General features: G+C 36.7%; 1 protein-coding gene across 1 annotated transcript; it reads right to left on the bottom strand.

The window, feature by feature from the left end:
- Positions 1-1,081: 1,081 nt before the first annotated feature.
- On the bottom strand, positions 1,082-7,036 carry LOC108676699 (18S rRNA aminocarboxypropyltransferase). The gene is made up of 6 exons (XM_018164826.2): positions 6,726-7,036; positions 6,124-6,158; positions 5,287-5,691; positions 4,695-4,908; positions 2,675-2,848; positions 1,082-1,274 (listed from the first exon to the last, which is right to left on the bottom strand). The coding sequence occupies exons 1-6, from the start codon at positions 6,886-6,888 to the stop codon at positions 1,135-1,137; spliced, it is 1,131 nt and encodes a 376-aa protein (XP_018020315.1). The 5' UTR covers positions 6,889-7,036; the 3' UTR covers positions 1,082-1,134.
- Positions 7,037-13,501: the final 6,465 nt, after the last annotated feature.

The following is a 13,501-nucleotide window of genomic DNA, read 5'->3' as shown; positions in this document are numbered from 1 at the left end:
CCATTGCGTTTGAAAAATCACTCGTACTTGCTTCTTAGCTGTACGTCTAGAACACACCAACTCCTGCTCAAATCATAATGACGAAATAATCATAAGAGAGTGTCATTATCGAAACCATGAAACTTGTATACATTTTTTTTTCTTTGATATGACTGCAGTCCCCTGCAGCTCTATTTGCTGCTTCAAGAGTAGCTATGCCGCGTTAGGAACTGAGACGGGTCTGTCAACGACTGTGATGATGACAGACTTGGATCTGTCATCCGATAATCTACGTAGCAATAACAAAACGGACAAGGGTCCATAGGACGCGTTCATTAGGCGAGCTCTCTCCTAAGGGGCAATGAACTTTGAAGGCACACTAGCTGAAGTGAGTACAATTTACACGACCAATGAGTTAAACTTGGCAGAACGGTGAACATGTGTTCACAGACGATAATGCAAACGTTAGGTAATATTTATTTAACTTGGAACCCTGCTCAATGATAACGAGGTCCACATTAGGATAGGTATTATTTAGGAGACTCATTTCAACAAGCCTGTCATCAATAGATTCCAAAAGCAAGAGTTTTCGATTTTTTTAGAGTGATGGAATTTCCTTCTGATTTACATTTGAAACAACCGGGAATGGGGTCACATCGCAGGTATGAATCAACTCAATTTAGATGATTGCTCCAAGTTTTTATAACCAGCAATGAGGTAATAATTATATAGCAGTTGAAACAATAACCAATGTCGAGTTTTGTAAATTCACATGTATCTAAAGCGAAAGTTTATCTCCATACTAACTTTCGATGCGTGAAAATGACTAAGTTCTTCTGATATGAACTTCATTTAATTTTCCGCATATCTATCTTACGGTTTCAATGGACCAAAAGCTATATTACGACATTTCTAAGCCTTTGAGCGGTTGTAAGTTTTCTTGTTAACTATCTCAAAAAATAACAAATTTGATTCTTTGAAAAACTTATAGACTTTCAGGCATGAAGTCAGAACGACGTTCGCAGAAATTCTCCCTCACAAATTGTCTTCCTCAAAACAAGTTTTCCTCCTCGGATTTGAAGGCTAGGAGTACACGGACATGCTTTAAACACGTTTATTTCAAAACGGACGATTCGCTACTTATGAACTTCTCCCTCAAACTGCCGATGATCCGCACGCAGCGGTTGAACGTTCGTCAATATTAGATTTATTTATGGAGGTTAAAGATTCTTTGGAAACTTCTTGCTCGTCTTCTTCTTCTTCAGAGTCTATTTTTGGAGGCATGTCGACGCAACCTGAAAATATTTTAGAGTTTCATTTATAAATGCATGTACGTGAAAGAATTGAAATTGGAACCAGTGAAGTAACAATAAATTCAGCAGTGAAGAAAAACAAAAAAATTAGCAACAAAATAAGAATGAAAATGACAACAATAATGATATATATTGCTACTTTTTAGAATTTATAGAAACCATAAATTCAACAAAATACCACTGAAAATTGACTTGCATCAAAGAATATACGTACATCAGCGACTCGTCTTTTGTGTAAGCAATTGGCATTTCAAAAATAATAAATACAATCATGCGTACATCAATCTCGGTGCACACGACGTCTAGCAGTCAGTTTTCTTTAACTTCAAATTTATTCAACTTACGACACAATACAGTTTGTAAACTCGTGGCGTTCAGCAGTAAGGATTGTGTAACTCACAATACAATGTCGGGCTGTAAAATTTGTCGACTTACGACGTCACATGTATTTAGCTCACCACGTCTAACATCCAACTCGCGACGTTTTAACGTAGTATATATTTAACATACGACGCGTATATCGATGGGTGGCTTTTGGCCTTAATCAACGCAAGACGTCTTCCTGTTATGTTTGTTTGCTTACGACGTCTTGCTGTTGGGTTTATTTAATTTACAACGTCTTGCAGTTGGGTTTGTTTACTTACGACGTCTTGCTGTTGGATTTGTTTACTTACGACATCTTGCTGTAGGGTTTGTTTACTTACGACGTCTTGCTGTTGGGTTTGTTTACTTACAACGTCATGCTGTTGGGTTTGTTTACTTATAACGTCATGGTTGAGTTTGTTTACTTACAATGTCTTGCTGTTGGGTTTGTCTACTAACAATGTATTGCTGTTGGGTTTGTTTACTTACAATGTCTTGCTGTTGGGTTTGTTTACTTACAATGTCTTGCTGTTGGGCTTGTTTACTTACAATGTCTTGCTGTGTTTACTTACGACACCTTGCTATTGGATTTGTTTACTTACGACGTCTTGCTGTTGGATTTGTTTACTTACGACGTCTTGCTGTTGGATTTATTTACTTACGACGTCTTGCTGTTGGATTTGTTTACTTATGACGTCTTGCTGTTAAATTTGTTTACTTACGACGCCTTGCTATTGGATTTGTTTACTTACGACGTCTTGCTGTTGGATTTGTTTACTTATGACGTCTTGCTGTTGGATTTGTTTACTTACGACGCCTTGCTACTGGATTTGTTTACTTATGACGTCTTGCTGTTAAGATTGTTTACTTACGTCTTGCTGTTGGATTTGTTTACTTACGACGCTTTGATGTTGGATTTGTTTACTTACGACGCCTTGCTACTGGATTTGTTTACTTATGACGCCTTGCTACTGGATTTGTTTACTTATGACGTCTTGCTGTTAAGCTTGTTTACTTACGACGTCTTGCTGTGGCTTCATGCTCAGCTTGCTCGAGGTAGGCGCTCTGAGCTGCTATGACTTCAGCGCTGTCTTTGCACGCAGCGTAGCGATCAAGCAGCTCCTTGTTCAGCGAAATGAATGAGTGGCCCCAGCTGAATTTTCCTAAGTAATACTCGGCTGCACTCTGGTCTCCTGTAACAGAATGACAACTGCTCTGGTCGCTCTGCTCCGAAATTGATTCGGCTGGTCAAATAAAGAAGAAACACATGGTCCTCAATGATGGTCAAATACTCAAAAATGTACTGGTATATACAAAAATACTGGTCCTCTATGGCGGTCAGATCTCAAAGACTTTGGAATGAATTGGCAGAGTATAAATTTAATTTGTGGTGAATCTGTGGTAACCACCTTTGACCAGTGCTATAATTTTTTGGTTAAAAATATCTTTCAATAACTTAGGAAATAGTTAGGCATAGCATAGAGCAAAACTGAAGAGACTGTTTCATCATAAATAATCTCGTACCACAAATGTACATGCCGTCAAACGGGGTAACAAGGGACGGTTTTGAGCGTTTTTCGTTAATAACTTCTTACTATGAACATTTCATAAATAAATTTGGACTCATTTCAAAGCTGTTTGCGAGGGCTGTGGAATAGCCTCTCAAAAAAAATTCATATGCTATTCGTAAGGCGCCAGACACAGAAGAAAAGCGTCCTGAATTAGCTCTGGGAACGGGGTTATCCGGGACACTTGAAAAAAAACTAAATTTTAAAACGTTTGAAGCATGCAAAGTGTACTCATCCATTACTAACAGTACTCTGAAATCCTCCTCTTCCTATATAGATGTAGAATAAATGACATTTCTGTGATTTTTACCTGTTTTTCCTTTATTGATATGATATTACCACATCCATACATTACGGTATCGTATTATTGATGTTATACTACCGTATCCATGGACATTCCATACATTTAAAACGACCCTGTCCACTGCAAGCTCCATATAAGCTGCCATATAGCATTTCTTCTGTACCTGTAAGCTTACAGGACGGCTTGTAATTTCACACCATTTTAATTGGGTCAAGTGAATTCACTATAACAAAAAAATATAACTCAGTACTCACTGCAGTGAGTGACAGAGAGCGCATTTTCTCGTCGACGAAAACGTGAAGTCACTGACGGACAGACGGACGGACAGACGAACATGGCGAGCACAATAGTGCATTTTTCCATAAATGAGAAAATGCGCTAAAACGATCATAAAAACGTGCCTGAAACGGAAAGGAATATTTTAGTGAAAACCATCATATTTTTTGAAGAAATAAATCACAGTTTAGGTTAATTGATTTTCTTTCTATGTTGCCCGGTGCACACTTCTATCTATGACATTCTATGCACAATTTTGTGATGACCATGATGCATTAATTTTTCGTCCAGTGAAATTTTTTCGGTGAGCAAGGTAAATTTAATCAAAATTCTTTGTTGTTAACTGATTTTTTGGTTAACTGGAGCCTTTGCTGATGTTCTACTGTAAATACATTTTTAGAGGTGTCCCTAATTAAATCGGGTAGGGGGGGTGTCACTTATTACCGCGTCGTGCGGAAATGGCCGCCATTTTTTTAATGAGATAGGCTGCATCATAGGCAAATTCCGTCAATCGCGTTTTCAAGCCAACTCCTGTGTGCAACTTTTATGTAAGTAAGATGTTTTGATACGGCGAATATTTTTCTTTCGCTACAGACCTTAGCAGAGGTACTTTTCAAAAATCGCACTTTTTCACACTTTTTTCAGGGATTTTTTAAAGGTAGTAAACGTATGATTTCCTAACTTGCTTTTTGCTACAGATAGTAAAAAAGTTGAACTTTACGCCACTGTTTTTAGTTTTGCAATATTTCGATTAGTATAGCTGCTACAACATTTCTACGAAATGTGGGACGGCTGTCCCGATCTACCCCGCCCGTCCCTTATTACCCCGTTTGACGATGGTAGCAGCAAGAACCTAATAGCATATAAGTTTTGACACAATTGAACTCGTACCACAAATGTACATGGTAGCCGCAAGTGCCTCAACACAGGAGAGTTTGCAAGGCCGTCCGTAGTTTATGGGGTTGGCGGCCACAAGAAAAGGCAACAGACGAGGGTGCCCAGCCTTCATCCTCTTGAAGGGTGTGTCTGCAAGACGTGCCCAGGAGCAGTCCACGACGGCAGCACCGTGTTGCAGGAGCTCCTTCCGGTCAGTAGGCGACACCACCTGCAGTAATGTGCAATTTAACTTGGATGACGAAAGAAATAAGAAGTAACATGCTAGAAATAAGGTTCAACCAATTGACTACAAAACATGTTTTGTTTTACCCAAATATTCAGAAAACCAATGCTATTAATGTAATTTACTGCATTTAGTTCATGTCAATATCAATAAGTAAAAATAAAAATGTCTTGTGATTGGACAGAAAATTGAATTGGCAACTTTGATTTAAAGAAAATACTTGAAGTACTGTATAAGCATATCAAGTATCTCTTTTTTGATGAACAGCATTTCATGCAACTGACACATAATGATAGTTCTGAATTATACAATTAAACTATAGCAAAATATTAAATGCATTCAGCACACTTTTCAGTTACTCACTCTGGACCCAACAGGGGTTAAAACAATCCCAGGAAACATTTGCCCTAGTTTTAAAAGTTTAACAAGATTCATTCTAGTAAGTTTCCTCCCGGAGCATTTCTTAGGATCACAGTGGCCTAGATCCCACATAGCTACTTTATATGATATGCTAAATTCTTCCTCTTCTTCACTGGAGTCAGTTTCTCCTTCCGACTCATTGGAGTCACTTTCCTCTTCAGATTGATCACTTTCACGCTGTTCAGACTTACAAGACTGTGTAACAGCAGTTGATTCAGGAACGTAACTAGCAGAAGCTGTTCTTTCAGTGTGCTCACTAATTTCATCAAGTCGGTTTTCTTCAGTCTCACTGGCTGTATCTGTGGCTTCTGTATCTGAGGATACAACCTCATGTTTCTTTTTGGATTTCTGTGAGTGGCATCATGAAATATAGTTAATTGTTTTTGTTGCATGGAAAGATAGAAAATGCCTCAACCTTATACAAATTTAAATAAAGGGTCATAACAGTTGAGTAGCATTTAGTGAAAAACAGATGGTAAAATTTTGAAATAGCCAACTAATACATTGAAGAGAGCAGAATTATTCATTAAATTCTTCACTTTTAGTTTTATAATTTTATTAAACTAATTTATACATAATATACATACTACATATACATGGCCAAAAATTGGTGATCATTACACAAACGTGTTTTTTACTTCTTATTGAATAGATATGGTAATGCCTCAAGTCTAGAAATGACAATAAATCATTTCAACTCATATATTGAGAGAATATCGATGTATTTCTAACACATGGTATCACTGTATATCAAGCACAGTTAAGATAACAGTAAATTACCTTTGTTTTTTCAAAACAGCCCTCAGCCTTCTCCTCTGAAAAAAAATGTACTTCAAAAATAAAAAACTCAATTACAAAATTGTGATTATTATTATTATATTTGAGTATCTATGTAGAGGCACAATATTTATTCATGATGTAAAGTGAAAAGTTGGATGATAGATTATATGTAATTAGATATGACAAAGGCAATATTTTAAATGTTAAAAAAATACTCCAGTAATGCAACACAATATTATCAGAGAAACTATTTTCAATAGTACCACAGCCAAGTAGAGAATAACTGCAGTTGATATGCACATGATTAAAAAGTTGTTAAATCTTGCTTAAATTTGATGTTTTTCATTATATACATACAATTCCTACAATCAGGCATCAGCCCATGTTTACAGTAGAACTACAATAAAAATATAAAACATATTTCTTATGAAAAAACACTGCTCATTAATTCATTATATTTCATTTATTTATTTATATTTTTACATCACAAGTGATCCCTGTAAGTTCAAAAACTGAGATGACTTATTTTTGCAAACTGAATCAAAGAGATATATACATATGCAATTAAGAAAAAGTAATAGATTATCCAGCAAATAAATTACCAGACAAATTCATTTGTGAGTAGAAGCGTTCCTCCAAATCACCATCATGTTCCCTTCGGTTAGTAGTTTGACGTCTTCCTCTACTTTGGCGAGTCTGTGTTCTGGCAGCTGTTGATGATGAACCTCTTTGTCCACTACCACGACCACCACGGTTACGCCCCATTTTGGTTATATTATTCCTAAAGAGAACTTCACTAACCTGTACAAAAATTCAGACCACACACACACTGAACATAAATTATATAAGTAATGATGTTCTATAACTATGACCAGTGAAAAATATCTCCTCACTTGGCAACTGGCCAACTGCTAGATTAAGGGGAGAGTCTACCCTAAAAATTATCTCAGCTATTTACAGACGGATCACTCTGAAACTTGGTACTACACATATGTAAAACTGAAATCAAGACTTTTTTGTTCGTGTGAATTTTTCAAAAAAATGAAAGAAAACGTGAAATTCATAGAAAATGGCCAAAAAAGGGGGTACCGTAGAAATCTATCTCCTCCTAGGATTTTCAAGGTACAACATCGAGACACATATCATTCAATGCGTAAAGACCATATCTAAAAACGTCACTTAGCGGTTTTTTTTGGATTTCTAAATTTTGTGGGTGTGGCAGCATTTTTTCAGATATTTTTTGAAATTTTTCTATTTTACCCCCACCCTCCCCACTTTTTGCAAAATAAAATCCGAACTAAAACGAAATTGGAAAAACGACAGAGTGACGTTTGTAGATCTTCCCTTTTATACCAAATAGTAAATTTAATACCAAATTTAATACCAATCATTCTTTTTAATTATTTGTTAGAGTCTTCATGTTTTGAATGTCACATAAAATTAGATGAGCTTAACTCTGCTACAAATCAAACTAAAATTATGCAAGCTCATAGTCAGTAGTCACGACCACTGGCACAGTGGTCACTGGTCAGTGGTTCAGAACTTCAGAGTCACACAATTATCACAGAGAGATGCCAGTTCAATCCAAGCAGGGCCCAGGTGTGGTGCTGGACTGCTGATGATGCACGGCAGGTGGTTGTCAAGGCCGGAAGAGGACACAGCCGAGTGGTGCTCGGCTGATTGGTGTAGGTCCGGAGAGATCCAAGGCGTTCGATTCAGGGCTTATTGGTGCACAAAATTGGCGGTGCACAGCTGCGCTCCCATTTTTACTCAGTAACCGTACCTTTTTTTTTTAATTTTAAGACTTCGGGTGTGAAACAGTCACACCTCCCAGCCTGAGCACAACTTTATTTTTCTTGAAAACTCCAACTCAACTGCCTCTTTACTTTGAATCTTTCCTCATGCTCTCACAAAGGGGTTTTTGTGTGGAAGAAAAAGTAACCGTACCGTCCGTACTCAGGAGTCAGGGCCTGTGGCCTGTGGGCCTGGCCGGGTCCGCCCCCGCCATCCGGTGCACCAAATGTCCATGAACTTGAGAAATGAAAGGTGTCAATCATTTTAAATTTTAAGCGTCAAATGAACTTGAAATTGTCAATAACAGATTTACGAAATAATTTCCTAGGAACATTTTGTCAGGTTTTATAATTGCAGACAAATTTAGGTCTCGGAAAATGTAATTTTTACTCATGCTACCGTGGAGATTTTCTTGTTTATTAATTAAGGCGAGAAAATTTAATTACGGAAAAAGAGGACCCTATTCTAATAAATTTTTCGTAATTTTGAAGCAAATTCACATGAGCCGGATGAAAATTAAAAAATTAATCTATAGCTCTACAAATTAGTGCTAAAAATAGGAAATTAAAACTTTTTTAGCTGATTGCTTGGGATACAGATTTTATCTGTAAACAAGATTAAAAGAACTGAAGAAGCCTAAGCTGGAAGAAAGATGGAATCGTAACATATGACAATCGGGTTTGAGTGATATTTAATAATCAAATACATTAATTCAGGTAAACCAAGCTAAATTCTATTTGGCAGTGGTTTGCAAAATAAAAAAAATGCATAACAGGAAGATCATCTACATTTATAACAGCATCACTCAAAAATACTCAAAATATTTCATTCCTTTCTTTTCAAAACTTGCACAGCCTTACCTAATGATACGGGGCTGCCTGCCGAAGACCTCCACTGCCCTGGATGTAATGGACCATCATGATTCCTGCCTTCCGGAACGTAGCCTTCAACACTTCTGGACAACCGTATCTATGCCGTGCGTCGAAGCAGCCCTCGGTCGAACGGCCACTCGTCGAAGGACGATAAATTTTGGAACGGAACTATGCTATCTGAAACCTAACCTCAGATGCAGCGAACGTAAAATTACGTAATTTAACAATGCCCGGAAGTTATATTCGGTCCGCGGCCTGGTGGTGCACGGCAGGTTTTATGCAAGGCCGAAGGAGGACAAAGCCGAGCGGTTCGCGGCTGATTGGTGGATGTGCGGATAGATCCAAGGCGTTCGATTCAGGGCTTATTGGTGCACAAAATTGGTGGTGCACGGCTGCGCTCCCATGGTGGGTAGTTTTAATTCATATTAGATACAAGCTATCTCTTACCGAAGTTTTCAACCAACCGCTGGGACATTTTATAAGCAGCTGAATCTTAAATAAAAAATTGTTCGAGTTTAAAAAATTATTTCCAATAGACTTCAACGAAATTTTTTCGAAGAGTTAGATCATTTTTCAAAGACATCAATGTTCCAACAGTTGGTCAGTTTTGATATGATTGATCGTGAATAGTAAATTTCAAGAAGCGCGGGAAAACTCATCCAGTCATCATTTAGTTGTGCATTGCGTGCGTTTATTGCTCGCGGCATCACGAACCCGCCAAGCGTTGGTCTTTCATCATCTTCATAGGGAAGTTGGTGTATATTTTGTTCACCAAATTATAATTTGCGTCAGCCACTCCAGGTAAGTTTTGCTTTAGATAGAACTGCCTCTGTTAGCTGAAAAACATCTCTATATTGTGCGTATTATTAGTAAAAATATCATTTAAGCGATACGTCTACCGGTAGATGAGCTGCTCGCTGTGATACTTCTCGAAAATATGAAATAATTTTAGAAATTAATCATAATGAACGCTTGTTTATATTTGTAGTAGGTTCCAATTAATCTAGGTATCCGCTTAAAGTACAGTACAGAAGATAAAATTAAATGTCCTTGAGGCTATTGAAACAAAAATTTTACGAAACTTTATTTGATATAAATGAATTATCAGGACAGCGGAAACGTGTAAAAGAGAACAGTTTTTTATAGAGTTGCGTGAAACAGATTGCTTTGCTGCTCAGAGTCAACCAATCGATCAAGGTATTACACGGGAAAATTTATTGTTCCTGTCGCTAGTTTATTCGTCACAGAGTAGTCGATTTTTATTGTGGGCATGATAAAAAAACTTATTTTGAGCTAAAATTTTATGTAATAATAATCAGGAAAGTAATTATGTGCTAGTTATAAGATGCCCTATCCGATATGACTATCATTAATTCGCTCTTTCGCTGCATACTAAGTAATTAAATTTTGAACTGAAATCAAATGTTTTAGTTGCTTCAACCTTTTACTTGCTGTACGACTTTCTCATAAACTTTCTTTTACCTTTTTTGGGCCCCTCAAATTTAAAGCCGGTCTTATCTTCGGTGCATTTAATTATTATTTCTTACAAATTTTGGTCAAGTATTTGAATTTATTTCACAATTCATAAATATTATTTTCTAGGAAAATGCTGTCATATTATAACGAAATATATATTTATATGTTATCACAACCATGACATACCTAGAGTTAACCCAAAACTTGATGCAGTCCAATATTATCTATATGTCCTGTAGAGATGTACGTCTTATGCTCATGAGAAAAATTCTTCCTGTCAACAAAATAATGTAGCCTGTAATTGCTGTAAAAAAACGAGGCACGCTGCCTGTAATACCCCTATACCTCCATCGATGAGTGTAATTTGGATTTTTCGGGCACCAACTAAACTTGGCTCATTAAATAAAATGAGTTCTATTTTGTCTTCATTTTATCTCGCAGTTTGTAGATCATGATGTTTGTTCTGCGTAATGCGATTATTTTAGTCTCTGTGCGGCTGTTCATCGTGTGTTGATATTTACTAATGGGTAAATATTTTGTGTAGCTCCTTTTTGTCTGACCAGAAAGTAAACATTATTTTACCTGGGAACTGATTATTAAAGGATTATGTTCCCTGAACGACAAAAAGTACAACGAATTTTCAGGAAATCATTAGATGCGGACCAGATTGAGGTTTATCGTTTGATATTAATTTATTTCTTTCTTAAATATTAGTATTCTTATTACTGGCGAGGATGGCCTTAAGAAGTTTCGTACGATCTATTTTATAGGCGAGGTTATTTTTCTTCTCATAGCAAGTAGGTGTTCGTGGTGCACTCAACCTGCCGCTGATTATGCCGGAGAAAAATCTTTTGAGTTGGTTCAGTTTGTACTGACCATAATGGAGTCCACAGTATATTAAAATACCGTTTCGCAATGTAAACTTCTTTCTAGTACAGTTAAAAAAGGAAGTGCCTTTTATCATGAACCTTTTATTAACTATTTTGATCATTAAATGGAAGTGCCTTTTAACGATGGAATTTAACAAAAGAATTGAATTTCTAACTTAATAAACATCTAGACATACAATTATATAATGTTTCAACATGGATGAGCTGGTATCAACATTTTTCATACGCAAAAACAAACCGATTTTACTTCAAGGTTAAAGGCATCAAAAAGCAGTTATATCTTGGTCAGCTCTGACTACTCTCGTAATTATGATTTTCATAGAATCCCGACACATAAGTAAAAATCCCTGAAAATATCCCAAACCGATTCGAAATTTAACTTCCCCATACTTGAAAGCAGATTCAACAGTTCTTGGGTAGCTAAATTTTCCAAAGCGTCAAAGAATGGTATAAGCCTATGAGTAAATATTTGAAAAGCCACATAAAATATCAAAACATACTATAACTATATAACATAGTATAACTATATAACCGTGTGAAAGACAAGAGAATTTCTATTAGCATATTCGGCTAGCACTCGTGATCGCATTGTTTAGGCGCTTTAATTAAATAGTTCTGAACACTGATTTCTACGGAGTACATCTTGGTAATTTTAAATACAGTGGTGCAATTCAATTCATTTGTCTATGAAGTGCACCATTGTTTATTTTGAAGAAAATCCCTCCATTACTGCTAAGGGTTAGTGTTTTTAGCAATAGAATATAGAAGTGTTAGCTTTGATCACACCGCGTTGGTCATGCAGATGCCAATATTTATCCACCTGGCCTTATTGCCGATTTCGACTAGAATGTTTACACGTGTTAAGAGTTTTGATCCCCCAACTCGCTGCTCCAATTTCGCTGATTTTAATCACTCGGCCACTCCAAGATTACCCTCAGCGGCGAACTAATAATGAATATTTTTTCTATGGGAGAAGATGAGCGCAGAATTGAGCGAACTTTTTACTGAAGTGCAAGTATGTACGAGTATTGGAGATTTAGATAAAATTTGTGCAAATAAACTATGAACATCATGGAGAATCGTTATTGGCAATATGACACAATATAAAATTATCTTTTCGAATATGGCAGATATCCCGTAAAATTAATTAAACTATGGCTAATTCGTAACAACCCACTTTAACCGCATTCCTAGTTGTCTCACGTATATATGAATGAATGTTGAATCCACTTCCCTAAAGTCGCAATACTCTGAAGTTTAAAATTATTCGATTATTCAATTATCGGCATCATTTGATTAAATAAATATTTTGTTAGCTTCAAATGGGAAGAAAACGGCTGAAGTAACTCAACGGCCGAGCTGCAGGCAGAGGTACGAGGTACGCAGGAAAAAAGGTGCGGCTGACTCTATGTCGCACCGCGCATTCGTCTCGGCATCGGTCGAGGTGGCCGCGACCGGCCCCTCCCCGGCACCTGGCATTGGTGACTCAAAAAGTAATGTTGAAGCAATAATGAAAATGAACAAACATTTAATATCTAGATGTTAGGTTAAAGGGATATTTAGAAACTAATTAAATGTTATTTATTTCATTTTCAATCGGATGAAAAAGTTAAATGAGTCGAATATCTTGACCGATTGAAAAATGAATGCTAAAATTGAAACGCACTAACCGTGTGAAAGACTGATAAATTTTTAAATCTTTCCGACCTACAATTTTAGACATTTCCTCTGATGTGCAAATTATTTTATTTATTTTTCATCGGGCTAGGAATTTTTACGCCACAGAAAGAACTCATTTACAGAAATTATCGATAATATTATGTTCTAATGCACCGAGCGCAAACTAGCACCAATTTAAAGTTAAAGGAAACCGACATCGATATATATGATTGAGCCATCAAAAAGAAAGAAGTTTGACAATTCATAATAAGCATTTTGGTTAATTTGACATTGATTGTGCAAGCAATACTTCGTGGCGCTTCTTGCCGGAGCGTTTATAACCTGAAGCGGTCACTGACCTGGGCCAGAGCAGCCGTTCATGGAGCTGTATATACAAAGCAGTTCTTTCATTTCCTCTCAAGCTTGGCAAATCATATATGTTTGCCCTAGTCCAGAAAAAGCACTAGTGTGCATTTGTTTCGAAAATTAAACAGTTTTGATCGTTTAATAATTTAGAAAATGATTGACTGATTAATATTGCATTATTCTAAATGCACAGGTGAATTCACGATTGAAGAGAGTTTTCCAGGAATGCTCAATACAAAATCCATTTACGAGTAAACCAGGTGTTGGCAAACAAAATGGTCGCATTTAGGTGTCATCCAAAGAAACAGCGCTATTTAGTAC

The sequence above is a fragment of the Hyalella azteca genome, unplaced genomic scaffold (genome assembly GCF_000764305.2).
Source record: "Hyalella azteca isolate HAZT.00-mixed unplaced genomic scaffold, Hazt_2.0.2 contig8774, whole genome shotgun sequence".
NCBI classification, from domain to species: Eukaryota; Metazoa; Arthropoda; class Malacostraca; order Amphipoda; family Hyalellidae; genus Hyalella; species Hyalella azteca.
This window is presented reverse-complemented; position numbering and strand designations above follow the sequence as displayed.